The 19,135-nt window shown below is 42.4% G+C and overlaps 1 protein-coding gene across 5 annotated transcripts in view; it reads right to left on the bottom strand.

Moving 5' to 3' along the window:
* The window catches only part of pde4ba (phosphodiesterase 4B, cAMP-specific a), a 203,624-nt gene that overhangs the window by 13,364 nt on the left and 171,125 nt on the right, over positions 1-19,135 (bottom strand). For all 5 annotated transcript variants that reach the window (XM_084909579.1, XM_084909580.1, XM_084909581.1 and 2 more), the window contains one exon: positions 6,511-6,623. In XM_084909579.1, coding sequence (XP_084765705.1) covers positions 6,511-6,623 — 113 coding nt within the window. The remainder of the gene's footprint in view (positions 1-6,510; positions 6,624-19,135) is intronic.

Here is a 19,135-nt window from a genome sequence, read left to right as displayed (position 1 = left end):
TTCACCGCTACTTCTCTCTTCTCTCGTCAGACAACCTGAGTGTTTTGGCCTATGTCAAAAAAAAGTCTTTGGTACCCAGCTAAGATACACTCCTTTCCATCCGCTGGACCTCCTGTGATTTAAATCTGTGGCTCCTTCCCTCATTTTAGGCAGTTGGCAGGCAGACAAAGCTGAACTTTTTATAAGCAGTAACTATGCAGTTAGTGAATACCGGTTATTGTCACTTATAGGTCACTTACAAACTAAAGAAATCGCTTTGGCATTTGGCCAGGAAGAACAAAACGACATCTGCGCTTAATTATCTGGAAGCACCATAAATCTCTCATGAGTTTGATTCTCTGAGAGTAAAGGTTATCTAGTTCCACAGACAGAAACAATTTGGGAATACGCAGCAAAGGAAGCGTAAAAGACCCCAAAGGCAAATGCAGAATGCAGGTTTGACCACCATAAGTTGAAAATTAATATTCAAAGGACAACTTTTCAGTAAATTGAAGCAGCAATAAATACTCCCAACATGCTTCCAAAGTGAAATCATGTGCAGACATGAAATAAAATGCCGCTAAAATTCGCTCCAAACTCCACCAGGATCAAAGGGCATATAAGTACACAATGTTTATGTAAAAGCAATGTGTATGTAATTAATATATATATATATATATATATATATATATATATATATATATATATATATATATATATATATATATACACAATAGCATTCAGTGAAATTCAAGAAAAAGCTTGAGCAAGCCACAAAACATCTGTTCTTTTAAGTCCAAGCAAGGCAGGAAATCTCACCGAATGGCGAATGAACTAACTGTCTACCAGCATAAAATTATAAAAATAACAAAACTCACCTTCCTCCAACCGTTCAGCTTCCCTAATTTCCTCTCTTTCTTGTCAAAGCAACAGGCGCCCATGTTGCTGTGTGTAAAGTGCAGGGTAGAGTGGGGCTGCCGTCCGTTAAAGTGTCTCAGTCTCAGTCTGACTACAGCATGAGTAAAAGGACCAAGCCTCTGCTCTCTGACGCTGGGAAACGCCACAGCTCTAGTGACTCACTCGGGACTGCGAGGTCTGATTAGGCTCTACCTCACACCCTGTGTCTGTGGAGCAATGACTGTGTTAGACCTCTGCTACATACACACTCCCTCTTGGGGTAGTCCCGCCTCTAGCCTTTCCCCCCCCCCCCCCCCCCCCCGCTCCTCTCGCTTGCTGCTCAGCGCTCTTGCAGCTGGCAGTCACATCTCCGAAGCTTTGCTGTCACTGTTAAATCTACTCGGGTGACCGGCTCTTTAAAAAGCCCTTTACACGTGCTCGTCTCCATCAGATTTCTTCATGGTTTCATTATTCATTCTAAGATGCAGTAATTTGCTACTTGTTTGTGGATTTTGTATTGGGGGGGGGTGATGATGTCATCATCTCAGGCTCAGGGATAGGGATTCATTTTTCCTTGAGCTGTCTTTGATAACCAAGAAATCACTTAATGTATTAATGCACATACTGTATTTTTCAGACCATAAGGTGCATTAATCAAAACAAAACCGTCAGATAAGTCAAACTTTACTCAGCTCATTCTTCTTGCTTCCTCCTCTTCCGTAACATTGATTCATTAATGCTGAATTCTCTGCAGCTGCTCTATTCCCGTGTTGTTGCAGTACATTAATGACTAACCTCGTATTGTGGATGGATTATCTCAGTTGTTCTCCTGACTGAAGTTTGGTCCGTTTACAGCATCCTGCCATGCGATTGCATTTGTCCCTAACCATCGGGAACCCTCACGTTAACTTTAATCGAGTGGAAAAAAGTTAGCGCCCATCCTCCAGCTTCACTATGCTAATGTTATGCTAACATAGCTGTGTCGCTAGCGATCACGTAGCACATCATTATATACCAGCTAGCCCAACTTCAGTAACCCTACAAACGTCACTGCTGTTTAGTTTTCTGTCTAAGTTTATGTTGGAAGTGATAGCAGAGCTGTACGTTTGAATTTGTCAGAAATCTCTCAGTCAGAACATGCTATATCATGTTTAGGTGGAAGCTAGCGAGCTAACTTCCTGCTAACTTCTAACTCCATTGAATGTAATAAATCCTGTTTTCATGGATGCCTGGATGTTAAACTTTATTGTTACACCTGGTAAAGCAGCAACGCTGATGATTTTATTAAAGATGAAAGAATTTAGACAGTTTTAACTCTCAGTGATGCTGCAGTGTTCGTTTGTTTTTGGCACCTGAAGTAGACTGAGTTTAGGACCCAGATTCCTCCGCGAGGCTCCTGGCTATGGTAGCTGTAAAGCTCCAACAATCTGGTGCGGCTTCGTAGCTACCAAAGTCGTAATAAAACATGTTTTGACAGATTTCTGTGCACCGTGTAGCACATAAAATCAGTTCGAGGTCAGTAAGCACAACCAGAATTCATACATAAGGCGCACTGTTGATTTTTGTGAAAATTAAAGGATTTTAGGTGCGCCTTATAGCGTGGAAAATACGTTATATGAACTAGACAAAAGCAGCAGCTTTTCACCTTTTCAAAGCAGGAACCAGTTGTTTCTTTTTTGGTAGCAAATTCATCACGTTTCGCAAATGAGTGCAGTCAATTATAAACTTTCATTTCAATTATAATTTTGCCTCATACAGAATTGGGATAAAATCTTCCCAAAGTTCAATGAAATCCGCATGATAAAAAACAGTTGTTTCATATTTTTTCAAGTTTACTAAATCTGATTTTCTTTTGAAGTTTTCTTTTAAATCTGTGAGTAACTCTGTTAAAAAGAACTGACAAAAAGAACTGATTATAATCAAGCAGACATTAGATGCTTAAGCTGTATTTTCACACAACAGAGAGTCTGCAGTGCTGGAAGGAGCATATTCCAACTCACAACAGACTTTGACCCGTCTATGTCAACCATACATAACAGAGGGGACAGTCACGTACTGTAAGTGCTCAGCAGCAGCCCCTGCCTGCACTTCACCTTGGAGGTACGACCGCATCTTCTTGCGTTTCACCTCCCCTGTGCTCATGTTTCATACTCCGCCACAGCTTGGATAACAGTTTTTACACCATCCTAAATACAATAGGAAGTTGCGGGGGTCATATGAGCCGATCGGTACGTTCTTGCTAACAAAGCCGCGTTGGGTGTAACGGCCAAGTTGACAAAGGGTCTGCAGTTGTGCAATGTTTTAGTTTACTGTAAAAACAAGACTGCCGAGATATGAGGGGATTAGCCTACTGTGGGTACGGACACCCAGCTGCACGCAAGCTCACGTAGACACAGGCATGCATACATGCGGCACATGTTCGATGGGCGACTCCTTATCAGCATCTTGTGCACATACGGTTACGTGTCGGGGCACATTCACCCACTTGCCAAAGTCACATCTGTGAGAGAGGGTCATAATGCATAATAAGCACATTGTGCCACTTGATACGCTGCGCTGTGGACCGCAGTGGAGACTCCACATTTAAAGAAGAAATACAGTTCAGTATGAACTGATTAAAAATAAGAAAGTACAATTTAGAGAGCTACTTTTTCTTTCGTTTGACCAACGATAATGTCAAAATGGCCACACCTGTCAGTTTACATCCATCTGCTCAAGTGGAAGTGCTGTCAGCTTTCCATTGTGTTACAGTCTGATGATCTTGGCAGACCGAGGGGTAGGTGTAATGTTTTCTGGAGAAAGCAGCGCAAAACCATTCCTTCGTTTTTCCCTTATTGGGATATTTGGGAATTTTTCAAGTTGGTGAAGTTCCTGTATTCAATCATCACCTACAGATAACGTTTGTCTCGATCCAAAAAAAGTTTTCTACAATTGCAAAAGTCCTACAATTACAGTCTTGATTTCAGGCTAAACTGAAACGCAGCTGAGGAGTGATGCAAACCAACAGCTTCTTTAAAGAATGTTCATACAAGCATGGATGCTCCGACTTCCTCTGCACACTGCCTGTCTTCTGTGTTTGGTCTGTCACCCCTGCTTTCATGTCTAAATGACTGTTTGAATAGTTGTTCCAGTAGTTCTGCAGTGATTCTGTCAACCTAAGTGAAACCGCTCCTGCTTACTGTCAGTGCTGGATGTGTGACGACAGCAATGAGATAAATAAACACGGCCATTAACCGTCCAAATGGGTATGGTGGGATGGCTATTGTCGTATAGAGAGAGCAGCAGGAGATCAGGAAGGAGACAGGAAGAGAGAGTAACTCTGCCCAGGGGTCTGCGAGGATCCCTTAAACACACACACACACACACACACACACACACACACAAACAAATGTTCTTTGTCTTCCTCTCTAGTTCATTGTGTTTGACCCACTGCTGGATCACTCGCATCCTGTTGTCCAGTTTTCATGAGAAATAATAAGCTTTCCTCTTGATTCACATGTTTACATCACAGGGTTTTTTCAGGCTAAGTTACACTCATCGCACACACAGCAGCTTTCTGTGGTTTGGAGTTAAACAAAAGACCAAAAAATGTAAATATCTAGCTTCCTCCAAGTGGCCGATCTCTGTGGCAGTCTACGGTATAAAACTGCCCAGGTTAGATCTCTAACAGCGATGGCCATATATCCAGTGACTCATGAACTCATCCTACCTTTAAATCCCACAGACATATTTACTTTGGTGGCCGGCGGCCAACCACATTATCTCTATCGACAACCATTTTAAAAACAGACATCTGTGGACTGACAGGATACCTCAAGCCGCAGGCGAGGTCTGATCATTTTCTCTGAATTATGAATTCTTAAAGTACAAAACTGAATATATGTAAAACCTTGTTGTAACTGGGAAACTGTGCTTTGATATCCATGACATCATCTGAATGCAAAGGCCAAAAGGAGGCAATTATGAGACCATGTGTTTTGTATTACAGCCCTTAAGGTAATAGCAGCAGAGATTCTAATGACAGAGAAATAAATTATAGACCGAGTAATAATTTTTTGATCCCCTGCTGAATCTGTAAGTTTCCAAAGAAACGAACAGTCTCTAATTTTTATGGTAGTATCGTTTTAATGGAGAGAAGCAAAAAATATCAACTAAAAATCCAGAGAAAATACATTACATAAAAGTTTTAAATTGATTTGCATGTTAGTGAGTGAAATAAATATTTTATCCCCTACCACCCAGCTAGGATTCGGACTCCCACAGATTGGCTGCGTGCCCATGTGTACAGATTAGGATCAATCATTCATCTCAACGCATGTTTATAAAGCACACCTGTCCACAGAACCAGTTTCTTCTATTCGAACCTCGCCACCACCATGGACATGGTCAGAGGCAAAGCCTTAGATATGCTCAAGACTGGAACTGAGGTACAAAACGTTTGAGGAGCTTTCATTATTCAGAAATGGAAGAAGTATAAAATGACCAAACTGCCCTCAGTCTGGAGCTCCTTTCAGTATCTTGCCACACGGGGTGTGCTAACAAAGGAGTGGGTAAGGAAGAAGCACATTAAGGTCATGGAGTGGCCTAGCCTCAGACCTCAGTCTTATAGAAAATCTGTGGAGGAAGCTGAAGCTTCGAGTTGCTAAACGGCAGCCAAAAACCTAAAGGATTCAGAGAGTTTCTGTAAAGAGGAGTGGGCCAAAACCCCTCGTGAAATCTTTGCAAACTTGGTGACCAACAAAAAGAAACGTCTTACCCCAACAAGGGTTCGTCCACCACCAAATAGTAAGTCATGTTTTGCTTGTATGTCTGTCTCTTTCCATGAAAACGATACAAGCATAAAACATATGTTCATTTCTTTGTAAGTGAGCAAACTTACCATGACTCACAGAGTCATGGATGCAACCTAATAATTCTTAGATATCATGTCCAGAATCCAGTAACACGAGCACAGGAAGCGCAATACAACAAGCGATCATTAAGCTGAATGTGGTTCAGTACCATTGTTTCAACTTCCTGTCTCTTCACATAAGAACCAGGCATTGAACTTCACTGCACATGACACGCAGTCGGTGACACAGAAGAAACAGAATAATCAGCGGACAGTGGAAAAGTTAGTCAGCTAAGATGGAAAGAGAGCCACAGCCGGCCAAGAAAAAACACACACCTACTTGTTAGACCATCTTTTCAACAAGGAGAGTTTTATGTTTGCTCAGGAAAACAAATCTGATGATAAATAGGACATACAAGTGAGCTGGTGGCCTTTTAATCCAATCAGCACTCATCTCAGCCCCCTCTGCCAAACCAATCTCCTCCTCATTACTGTTCTGTTTATGTTCAAACTTTTAAGGCTGTTTACTTTGATGGGTCATGCTAAGTTCAGCAGTAGTATCTTTGGATTTTGTATACCGTCCTTCATGTGTTTATTATGCTGAAGGATTAATGCTTCCTGCAGATTCCCTTGCTAGTCAGATTTGAGAGCGCCCCCAAAAAGCGGAGCCCTTTTTTGTATAAACACTTGCAACACATGGACTTGGATTTATCTGCTCGAAATACAAGTGGGATGGCACAAAACTCCCCCCATTATGATGAAACACAATAACAGCAAACAGTGAAAGGTGCAGCCTCTCATACCTTGGTGGAGGCCATGTCGCTGACAGAGCGGTAGGTCTGGATGGTCTCCAGCTGGTCCAAACACCACTCCAACTCCTCCATTGTCTCCATGGCCAGTTTCTGGTACGCGTCATCTGTCAACAAACAGCCGGCACACAGAGACACGCAGTCAGAACAGACAGAGCACATGGAGCCCAAACGCTGCCCAGCCACTCCCAGGGACCGTCCACCCACGGGTCTCGCTCAGGGTTCCTGCTGCTGAGGAGGGGGGACTGCTAGAGGTGAGACACGGTTGTAGCGCCCCTTTGTTATGAGGAGGTTTTTTAGCTGCTGGGACTCGCAGCTGTCAGTGGAATCGAGAGAAAGCCAGGACCTGACCTCGTTCTGTCACACACTCAACTTGTCTGTGTGAGTCCCCAACCCCCCAAACGTCATCTCCCAATCTGAGGCCCTCAGCTTATTTACATAAAGTCAACCGCCCTATTACAGGAAACTAGATACCCCCACCTCACAAACAAACTTTACCCCATCTCACAGGAAACAGACACCTGGAAACCTAAACACACATGCAGAAGCGCACATGTTGTAACATTAAAAACATGCATTGACTTCAAACACGCACGCATGCACAAGTTGCCACTGATTAAGAAATATTTAATCACCCTAATTATTTTATTTTTGATTATCGACAACAGACAGTGGCATCGGACACGTCTTAGCGATGAGCCCATCATTTCTGACGCAAGATGTTTTTAATCACTCATTTAGTCATAAAAAAAAAAATGATAACAGCTGCTGCAAAACATGTGTCACTGTTGCTTTCTAGGACGTAAGAAGAAGGCTGAAGGTCCAACCACAGCAGTCAGAAAATGCGCCCTAGATATAAAATGACAGGAACTGGCACTGGCGTTAAGTTTACCAGAAATGAAATGACATTTCTACTGCTGTTGTGCTGTTACCATTTAGGTTGTTTTTCGTTCTTTTCTTTTTAAATATGTTGGTCAAATAAAGCAGAAGGATTAAATATTAGAATAAAAGAAATCTTGAGTAAAGAACAAAAACATCTACAAAGCACACATGAAGTTGGTCCAGAGAGGGATTATGATAACAGACAGAGAAAGTCAAGGCAAAGTTTGTGCTGTCACCAGTGCTGAGAGATTGCTGCTCGGACTGGGAGTCACTGCTCCGACCCTGTTCCTGTGGTTTAACCATTTTTCAGACAACTGCAAACTGTACGTCAGAGTTGGAGTGAGTGTGTCTTGGAAAGCAAAGGCGAGTGTGCGATGAGTTGTTTGGTGGAGTTGAACCAACACACACACACACAAACACACTCCCACTCCCGCACTGTGTATACTCCGGGTCGCCTAGCTGCGGAGCACAACATGGCAGCAGGGTGTGCACTGCGGCGACCTTAGCGCGGCCACGTAGAATGCGTCCCCCGCTCTGATCTCCTCGCCATCAAAGACACGAGCCTGTTTGCTCTCCCAAACATGAGAGGCACCTGGCACTTTGCCCACAGCCTTCCCTCACTCTGATGAGGGCAGTGAAAGAAAAAGAGGGAGTGTGTGTGTTTGTGTGTGTGTGTTTAGTTTAATGCCACAACTGCCTGATCTTGAAACGGTTTACACTTATTTGAGATGTTGCTCTCCAGTATTTCCAACATCTTTGAGGTGGTTTGTGTTTTTGAAGAGCGTAGAAAGGTCCCTTTCCCTGGAACGGTCTTTTCTTTTGACCTTTTAAACTCTGCTCAGAAAGCAAGAACCACAGTAGAAGTTTTTCGACTGGTATTTCGACATTTCTCCAAAGTCGTAGCAGTAATGATGAGTGAAAATGAAGCTGCATCAGAGAGAAACAGCCATGGCTGGATTGATCTAAAAATCACTTTCAGGACTTGATTTCAAAACACACAAAACTGGGTCTCAAGATCTAGTTCAGCAAGTCAGGCCCTAAAGTCAGCCACAAGGCCAAATACCTGCAGGTCTCCATGTATTAAATCCAAGTTTCGAGGCAGGTGCCAGAGCCACAGAACTGTAACACTTGTATAACGGTTTTACTTTGATCCCTGGCCTGCTGGAAAACAAGGCCAAAATCACCAGTCTTTCCTCCAGCAAAGGACCCAGTTAACCACCTGTTAAAGATTTATTTGCTAAGAACTAAAATATTTGGCTCAGGTTCTAAGTTTTATGTCAAAAATATTTAAATTGCTCCAACAGCTATCAAAAATAAGCACTGATGCTTAGAATACTTTACTTCAGATAGAAATTGAGCTAATAAAAAAGACTAGTTGACCATAAAACAAGACAAGTTCACAGCTCCCGCAATATGACTTCACTTCCTATTTGGCGTTGCCTATTTTAAATTCATATGAAAAGTTCCATCTACCCATTCATCCATCCATCTACCCAGCCATCATCATCCATCCATCATCTATCCGTCCATTCATTTATCCATTCATCCATCCATCCACCCATCCATCATCATCCATCCATCTACCCATTCAGCCATCCATCAATTTATCCATCCATCTACCCATCCATCCATCCATCCATCTAATCAACCATCCATCCATCTCCTTATTTCTCTCTCCTGAACAAATGGAAGAAAATACAGTGAGCCTTCCCTCTCTGGAAAGTCAGAAATTAATCAAGAAGTAATTAAGTGCAACATAAAAATAATAATAAGCCTTATTATGTTTTTCAGGGTTTGTTTGTTATTTTTTGTAAACTTCAACTTTTTTGACATTTCAAATATCATTTCAATTAAACAGCCTGTACACATTGGTGGACTAACCATTACACAAACATTAAATATAATTTGGTTAATTACCAATGCTTTTAATTTGGGTGGTCTAATAGATGTATTAAACACTGTAAATATAAGTATATAGGATATAGTGAGAAAGAAAAAAAAAGGTCAGTTTGAACCTGGATCTTAGGTCTACACTTATAGTCAGGTCTGGTTAGATGGAAGAGACACAAGCAGTAAATCACAAATGTGTTGGCATAAGGTTAAAATATGATTTGTCATAATGGGTAAAAAGTATTGGTGAGAAAAACTGGTGATAATGAAAACACATTAAGAGTAGAGGCATGTGCACTCACTATATATTAGTAAGTACTCCAGTTATGGCCTTGGCTGGACTGAGGGGAACAGCACTCCAAATACACACACACACACACACACACACACACACACAACGATACAAGAGGGGATTTCCACCGCCTCCACCCGACACAAGGACCTTTCTGATCAGTGCTCAGACCTACAGTTTGTCCCACAGGGGCAGGCAGGAAAATACATATGTACAGTCCAGCCACACAAACACAGTGACACACGCACACTTGATGGCTAAGATGTCTTGTTACCGCACACACTGCCACACAAACAAGTACTTTCCAGCTGAGAGAAGCGGAGCCGGCAGGAAAGGCTGGGGGGGGGGATTTGAGGTCAGCACTCTCTGTCTCGGTTTCAATTTAATATTGAAAAGTTTTTAGTTGTTTTTCACTAAATCCAGCGAAATCAGCCGCCTGAGGTAACATTAAAATCGAGAAAATGCAGGAAAAGGGCAAGAGTGAATGAAATAAAGAGAAATAAAAGGAACAGAAAATAAAATCCAAATAAAGAACACATGGCCTGTTTTTTAATGTTACCAGCATTCCTCTTACTGTGTCAATCCATAATTCACTGATTGTTTTTCCTTTCCCTGTTTCACATGCATTTTAGCGCCGGTTCCAAAATGTTTTATAATTCTTCGATCTGTCTTTTATTTGATTATTAGCATTTCAGAGCATAATTTTTTCAGATTTCCCCATAAAATCAATTTAAATTCACTCACCTCCTCCACAAGAATAACATTTTGTTGGTTTATTTACTCCACATTTTATGGGAGATTTCTTCACACACACACACACACACACACACACACACACACACACACACACACTCAAATGAGGTTATTTAAGGACCATTGTGCCCACAGGACATCAGACAGGAGCTGTTAAAGCTGTTTGTGTTTGTGCCTGTGTGTGAGGGACAGCTGCATCTGTCATCCTCCCATGGGCATAGAGATAGTTTGCCCGTGATGCAAAGGTAGATGCAGCAGGGCATGTCAGCTGCAGCGCATTATCAGCAGCCAGCATCTATGTGGAAGACTGTTAGCTTAATTGTGAGCAAGCACTGACACACGCTGGGACACAAAACCCACTCTGACTAAAGGGGTCAGTTGAGGACCAGCCCTCCCCACACCTGCTCAGTCCATCCTAATTTCTGCTTTTCGTTGACCAAGAATTCACCGTGTAAACATTCAGGTTTCGAAGGGTGACGTCCCACATTTCTAGTGAACCAGCGTAAACAGACCACACACGCACTTAAAGAGAAGCCAAACTTTGACGCTGGTCAACTGGCAGCAGCGCCGGATTTGTAAATGGCAGAAAAAAAGCAAGAGAGAGACTGAGGCACTCTCTTTCTTCATCTCCTGCTTTACCAGAAAGTGAGTTGATTTGAAACCCTCCGTGCGGTTACACAACACTTCCTAACAAAGACCAGAGATGATACATTGAGGTAGGGGGGGTAGCGCTGCATTTGCAGGTCTTACAAACTCAAGTTTGGCTTGACATTCACAGAAATGTCATTGACAAGAAATCTGAAAAGTCAAGGGGAGGACGAAGAGCGGTGGTGGAGTTTGTGGTTTCGGGGCCTTCTTGCATAACCTCGATACATTTCTTGATCAAAACATTTCTCTAAGCTGGGTTCTGAGAAGTGACAAAATGACATCATGGCTACGTATTTCATTAGCAAAGATTTATCTGATTTACTGGGACTCAGAATGTGAGTAATATTTCAGTAGATGACATTTCATTACCCTGCAGCTGTTTGATATTAAGGATGGGAGGGTAGAATTAACCCTCTAGCCATCCTGTTATACTGGAGACAAAGCTGGTAAATTCATTGCTCAGGGACGCAGTGCTGGTAAAACGTGCTGGTTCCTTTTTTATGTGGTTGTGACCCTCCAGAAGCAGCACTGTGACATATTTAGGATGTTGATTCACAGATTAAATATTCTGATGTGTTGTAATCGTCCATGTGTCTCGTGCCAAAGCTACCAGCTTTTATATTTGCTGCCTTCCCCTAACGCAGCGGCGGAGATGGCGAAACAGCGCTTTCGCGTGTGCGGCTGTCAGCGGAAAGAAGAATGCAGCTGTTACACTTGCTAACAAAATAGCAAGCGCGTCTCTTTATCTGTGTTTAATGTTTCTCACTTTAGTAAACAGATTTTGTGTGGCGAAGGTTCAAATCCAGTCTGGAATAATCTATGAAATGAGACATTCTTGGAAGCAACAACACACTTGAAGTAAACATTAGATTTGCATTTTTTGCAGGGTCGGGGGTCCTATTGTTTCACAGCATGTGAGTACAGTTCAGTGCAACAGTGTGACTTGTGGCTCTTCTTGTGGCTCCCTGCATTTAAACTGAAAGTCATTTACAATCACAAAACATAACAAAGGTGCTTTGACTGGGCCACACAGCGTGTGCGTGTTTGAGTGCTAGACCCCCTTATGTAGCTGGCTGGGTCTAATCCCCCCCTGCTTAGACATTCCTCCCCACATTATACACATTTCTGTGAGATTTACAATCCGGTTGTTAAGTGATGACATGACGAATCCTACTTCCGGGCCTAAAGTAGTCTGCGTTTAATATGACTTTTGTGCTGTTAACATGTTTAATGTTTTGTATTTTCTTCTATTTAATCTCAAAAAGCTCCTAAAACAGTCAGTGATCACTGTTGACCTCCCTCGGCTTTTATTACCGCTAATCATTTATTTAAGCTCAGTTTTTAAAACCTTAGGATGTAACTACAGCCCAGCCCATGCAGCAGTATATGAATGACTAACCTCGTATTGTGGATGGATTATCTCAGTTGTTCTCCTGGCTGAAGTTTGGTCCTTTTACAGCATCCTGCCATGCGATTACATTTGTTCCTGACCACCGAGAACACTCACGTTAACTTTTATCGAATGGAAAAAAAGTTAGCTTGTTTATATTATGCTAACATAGCTGTGTCGCTAGCGGTCACGTAGCACATCATTATATACCAGCTAGCCAAACTTCAGTAACCCTACAAACGTCACTGCTGTTTAGTTTTCTGTCTTCATTTATGTTGGAAGTGATAACAGAGCTGTACGTTTTAATTTGTTTCCAAAACCCCGCAGTCAGGACATGCTATATCGTATTTAGATAGAAGCTAGCGAGCTAACTTCCTGCTAACTTCTAACTCCGTTAAATGTCATAAATTCCGTTTTCATGGATGCCTGGATGTTAAACTCAATTGTTACACCTGGTAGAGCAGAACGCTGATCATTTTATTAAAGATGAAAGACTTTAGACAGTTTTTCAACTCTCAGTAATGCCATAGTGATCGTTTGATATATGGACCTGCAGCGGAGTTTAGGCCCAGACACGGCTAGAGACGTCAGACTGAACGACCGGATAGAAAAGAAAAGCAATGCACAAAACGATGACTCTGCCCCATAAAGGCTGGACGGTTACAGCAGATACCACGCTGAATCGTGGGAACGACAGCAGAAAGAGCTAATCAAATTCTGTGTCTACGCTGCTGTTACTGTCTAAAAACAAAGACTGGAATGAGAACTGTGTGACTGGAAGATTCATTCATGTATTTATTTGTATTACTGGTATGTGACCTAATTTCAAAGATTGTTTTGAAGAGGGCCGGGCCTCTTTCAGAAGTTCTGTTGCAGTGAATTCATTCTTCCATTAAGCGAAGTCTAATCCAGACAGTAACTTTGTTTTATCTTTACATGCAAGTGTTAAGATTTTATGTGGCTAAAACTTCAGTTACAGTAACATTAACCCAGAAACCAGTCCAAACGGGCCTTTGCTCCAAACTCAATCACGCACATGTCTGAGGTTTCTCTGCCTCCGTCACGTGCACATTGTTCGCAGAGACACGGAGTGATTTACGCACGTAGGAGATGAATGTGAGGAGTACACGGTGAGGAGTGAAACGAGCTCAGGGACAGTCTGACACGGCACGGTCTGAAGGTTCGCTGAGACCTGAGGCGCCTTGTCCTGAGTCGTACAAACAGTATCCCTCTTATCGGACCGCTCGTCACTTTCTGATGTAAAAACCTTCACAGTTTCGAATCTGTATCTCTCCCGTTGATAAAAAGACAGACGTCATTGAAGCCGTGTGTTTGGCCTTATTGCAAGCTCGGCTCTGAGGACCTGTGAGTGTAAACCGCCTTGTCCTTGAGCTGCATGCTCACGCACTCTCTTCATCTCACAACAGTTTCTAACATTTCTATATATCCAAAACTTGGGTATGCCCACCAAAAAAAATGCACACAGACTGGGCTTTGTCTGTATTACCTGGGGTGAACTCCTGCATTGAAAGCAACAGCACTGACTAGACTGAATGAGCCTCATTGTCATGCTGACTGGCCTTTGGCCCTCAGGTTGATTTGCATGGATCAGAGGAGCCGTGGGACCCCGCTCAGCCAGACTTCTGTCAGTGTCGATGCTGCTGCTGCTTTATTCTCCTTTTTAAGTTCCAGAGAAGCTTCCAGACTTAGAATTAAAAGGTGTAAGTGGTGCATCTGAATTCAGGGATTATGAGAAGTGTTGGGTATAGAGCAGCTGTTGGTGGTCCTCAAAGACCCTGCTCTCTAAAACACCTCCAGACTGATTTGACACCAACAGATTTACTCACTTCTCACTTCCTGAGGGCGTGGCTGACACGTGGTCAATCACAGTGTTCTGCTTTTTTTCCTATTTCAAATATCTGACTGCAGTAGAGATAAAGCTACTCTTTTTCCTTGATTCTTGTTTACGTGATCTTATGTAGACAGCAGCCCAGTAGCCCCTCTTTGACTCAGTGTAAAGCCTGTGCATTGCATAGAGAAGCATCTTCCCACTAAAGAGCTATTTTTGTGCAGGTTTAGATAAAAAATACCATCAGTTTGTTAAACTTCATCAAAAAAAGAAAGAATCCTACATCTCTGCTAGTCTTCAACAAGTGTCACAGGTGCCTGTAGCTGTCCCTCCCCACTTTTCCACTCAAAGTGGAAAGAGAAGCAGAATATAGTGTGTATAGGCTGCAGGAAGAAGCCTTCATCACTCATCGTTCATATATTACACAGTGAATTGTCTCCGATGAGACCCTGTCACCCCTAACCTCCTACTGTGTTATTTATTATTTATTATGTTACTACGGTGTCCGGCTTTATGATGTGGTTCCTGCTCAGCTTGGTTCCTTTAGTGTTACTTGTGTGATTAAACTGCGGTGCATTTAAAGTTGTGTTCATAGCTGTAACATGCGATTCAGAAATTAGATCAGTCACGATATTATTTTTGCAAACACTGCAGGGGTAGGGGCTCCACATTAGCTTTTATCACAGGCTGAAGCTTCAATAAAAGAAAAGTAATTTCCCGCCTCGCATCCATATACATATACACACATTCATTTGCCTTTTTGTTACTTTCTGTTCATTTCTAGGGAAGCTAACCAGCTACTTTTTAATGATATCATATTTGCCCTTCTCTCCCTTCTTTCTTTTGGATTTAGTACTAAAGTCAATTAACTTATTTTAACATATTAGACTATTGCTTTAAATGGCAAGTAACCAAACAAACTGGGACACAATAGCCATGGTTAACTGGGAGCTTTTTTTTCTGCGCTAATACGGTGACCTGGCATGTTCCTCGAGTGGGTTTCAAATCACAAAAGCAACACAGTGCATGCTCAGTAATCACAATTATTGTTTTATTTTTAAATAAATACTCATAGACAGCTTTACTACTGTAAAGTGCTTAATACTAATTTAAGAAGGCAAGTCAGAAATCAAAGGGTTTCCAGGAGGGGAGCTTCAGACTCTACCAGGAGATCCATCACTGCTGCTAGATTTAGTGTCATGTCAGAAGAGCTACATATGAAAATACATTTCAGGTGACAAATTGGAATCATTCGTTTTGTCATAAACGATTAGTGTTATTGGTATTTTGAAAGCTCGAACATGTCAGAAAATATGGACCGCTTCCATGTGCTCCATCCCAGGCCTCATATCATCTTATTTCAAATAATGGGGCCGTAAACAGCCTCATCAAGGTGATGTGCACTGCAGCTAGACAGGCTCTCTTCACATGTCACGCTTCTTCTGTTTCTTGGCGTCAGGACCTGAAAAACATTCTACTGAGGCCAAGCGAGAAATCATTTTAGTCCGGAGACTTTTCCAGCTGTTGCTGAACTGTTGTTAAGACAAACATGACTGTCTCATTAACATTATCTTGGCTGTATTTAGCGTGCAAGCCGTGAAACAGAGCCAATTCTGGCTGGTCCGGGTCGGGATAAAGTCGAGTTAACGAGCGGGGCAGGAAAGGCACCAGAAGGGTTCTGCAATGAAGGGCTTTGCGTGCAACGAAGGCTCAAGAAACATATGAAGACCAGCTGAAGCAAACCTCAAATAACCTCAAACAGCATGCCTACTTATGATGGGTAAGCATGCCTTGTGTGTCACTTCGGGCCAGCCCGTGTGTGTTTATGTGCGCCTCCCAGACCACATTACAAAATCAAATTGAACCAATAAAGACTGTTGGCAGCGGTGAGCACGCAAGACAAGATTGATTGTGTTCATCCAAACTGGCTAAGTATGACTTCCTGATTGAATCAAGATTAAATACGACTCCCTCCCCGAGTAACAGCGAAATAGTCACGCGGCATTCACGGTGCAACTGAAGAGCAGTTTCGAAAAAGATACACGGATTTGGGAGGAAGAAAAAAAAAAATAGGTGAATCGTTGCAGAGAAATGATAAGCAAAAGCATGCTTTTCTTGTTTTTTTTCCTCTTTGTTGGTAAAAATCAGGTGTCTTTTTATTAAAGCGGGCTGTTTAATCATTGACTCGCTTTTTAAAAAAAAAAAGCTGGCTTCCCGCGCTGCTCCACAAAGAGGACGCAGTAGCTGTGGTGTTTTTCTGGCAGGTCGGGTTGGGGGGGAGTGCAAAAAGCTTCCCAAATACCCAAACAAAAGGCCCTGTCTGTGAAGCAGAGAGCGTTTGAATCCATCTGCACAGAGCTGAACAGGCCTGCTGGCAAGGGAATACTTCAGGGGAAGGGCACCCGTCTACTTTATGACTGTGCTGACGTCAATGGCATAATTCAAATACTTGCAGAGTGCATGCTTCCAGCTTTCTGAACCTGCTCTCTCTCTCTCTCGCTCTCTGTGGCGGGCTGCAGATAAAACCCGAAGCGGAACAGGACTCCGGTAAAACAGAACATCCAAACAACAACTGGAGCGGAGTCACGGCTGCGCTCAAACAGCATCAAACCACATGGTGTTCATTTACTCGGCCTTCAATGCTCACAAAACCAAAAGTGACAGATTGATACATCTTTGGAAATGAATTGTAAATTTGCTCACGGAGAGCGTAATATTACTTCAAAGGAGACTTTTGAAACTTTAATTGGTTTGAGGGGAAAATAAATCCTATTAGGGAGAACTGCAAGTGTTTTTGTACGGTTTTTATAGGTTAAAGAGGAAGAAGAAAAGAAAACTGAAATCAATTAAACCCCTTTCTATGAAGGATGTTTGTCTTTTACCGAAAGAGGGAAGTGACACCGCTTTTTGTGTGAAGTGGTGTACGTATGTGACGTACAGCAGGCCTACAGCCACTATATACGCGCTGTAAAATAAGGTAATGAAACAAGGACAAAAAAACAAACAAAAGAGTAGCATTCAAATGGTAAATGGTCTGCATTTGTATAGCGCTTTACTCAGTCGCTAAGGACCCCAAAGCGCTTTACACTACATTCAGTCATCCACCCATTCACACACTGATGATGGCAGCTACATTGTAGCCACAGCTGCCCTGGGGCGCATTGACAGAGGCGAGGCTGCCGGACACTGGCGCCACCGGGCCCTCTGACCACCACCAGTAGGCAAACATGGGGTTAGTATCTTGCCCAAGGATATTTGGCATGCAGCCAGAAGGCAGCCTGGGATCGAACCACCGACCTTCTGATTAGTGGCTGACCTGCTCTGCCACCTGAGCTACAGACACCCATTCAAACCAATTAAGGTGTAAACGAGGAAAAAGGTTGAAATATTTATGGCTCCTGACTAACTTAATGACACTTGTGAAGACTCAGACTGTTTGCTCCCACCAGATGTTTAAGGATTGTTTTTCAGAGTTTTAATGACATCATGGCTTGTATTGTTGGATAAGTGAGGATGACATAACTGAACGGGGGGCCGGGATGATGACCACAGACAGACTGAAAACCCCCCAAAACAAAACAATCCAAAATGTGAAATCCTCCTCAAAAGTCCCTCAAGTTGAATCCAGCACAGGATCTTTGCTGTGAGTCAAATTTCCTCTCTAATCAAAATAAAAGGAAAAGAATAAAAATGGGAATTTAACAGCAATGTAACGTCACGCTTTAAAATAGAAGCTCAAAGCTAATCCCAAAATCCAGTAATGACCATCCCCTTGAATCTAATAGCTAACTGCACATAACATTACTTTACATGGTTTCTAGTTCATTATGTGGTGCTTCCTGTGCAGAAATGCAACTTCTCTGACAGGAAGGATATTTTTGGGGGCTTGCAGCGTAGGTAGACAGGAAGTTGAGTTACATCAATGACTTTTTAAATCTCTACTATGTATAAAACTCGAGCGTTAGCAATTTGTGGCCTTTGCTTTTCTGGTTGGTGTCGAGTTTGTTCATCCAGTCTTACTGCAAGGACTGGAAATCATCCGTCTGTTTACAACTAGGAAACTGCAACCTAGCAGATCTGCCGTTTTTAAGCCAAGAAAGTTAAAACACTGCAATGAAATATTAACAAAATCAAGAATTAAACTACGCACACTAAGAAGGAGAATCAAACCTAAAATAGGCCTCGTGTAGAAGAATACACACTCATAAACATACAGTCAAGTGGGTCTTTTCCTAAAACTGAGCTCTGGATCTCCCTTGGCTGGGAGCCCCGCGAGCCCAGCGCCAGCGTGTATAGAGAGCTTTGAGTAGGGTAAATACTTGGCACAGCAGCTTGTTTATGACACTGGAGACTTGTAAAGTGGAGACCAGGCCCGGCCACATTTTAACACTGGGATTACTTGCAATTAAACCATGAGCTCACCACCACAACAGAAGCCTGTCTCAGGCTTTTAAAATGTATTTGGAGCTACAGAGTGAATACAAAGTGATTACTAGTGTTTGTTTTAATTTTTTTTTTTTTTTAACTGTCCAGTAAGCTATTAATAACTAGAAAGCAGTGCCACTTATTCTGTGTCAGTCACTGTGTGTGGAAACCTCTTTAACCCTCTTAGGTCACTTGACTGATACTCGAGAGTCCGTGAGTTGGAGGACGGTGAAATGTGACCTAAGGCTGGAAAAGGCATCAGTGGGCACATTTCCATAGCTTATATGCAATAACATAACTGTTGACACACAAAAACAACCCAAGCAAGGTCCATTTATAGACGCGTACGATGCTTTAAAGAAAACATTTGGTACTTTACGAGTTGATTAACTTGATTTGTGTTGTATTTCCTTTTGTTCAGAAGATATGAAACAACCCTACAGAATAGTCACCAAACTTTAGTTTTATAATCTCACACATATAGCACATG

The sequence above is a fragment of the Perissodus microlepis genome, chromosome 17 (assembly GCF_051167445.1).
Source record: "Perissodus microlepis isolate ML-2025 ecotype Zambia chromosome 17, ASM5116744v1, whole genome shotgun sequence".
NCBI classification, from domain to species: domain Eukaryota; kingdom Metazoa; phylum Chordata; class Actinopteri; order Cichliformes; family Cichlidae; genus Perissodus; species Perissodus microlepis.
The sequence above is the reverse complement of the archived record's forward strand: the minus strand, read 5'-3'. Positions and strand labels throughout refer to the sequence as shown.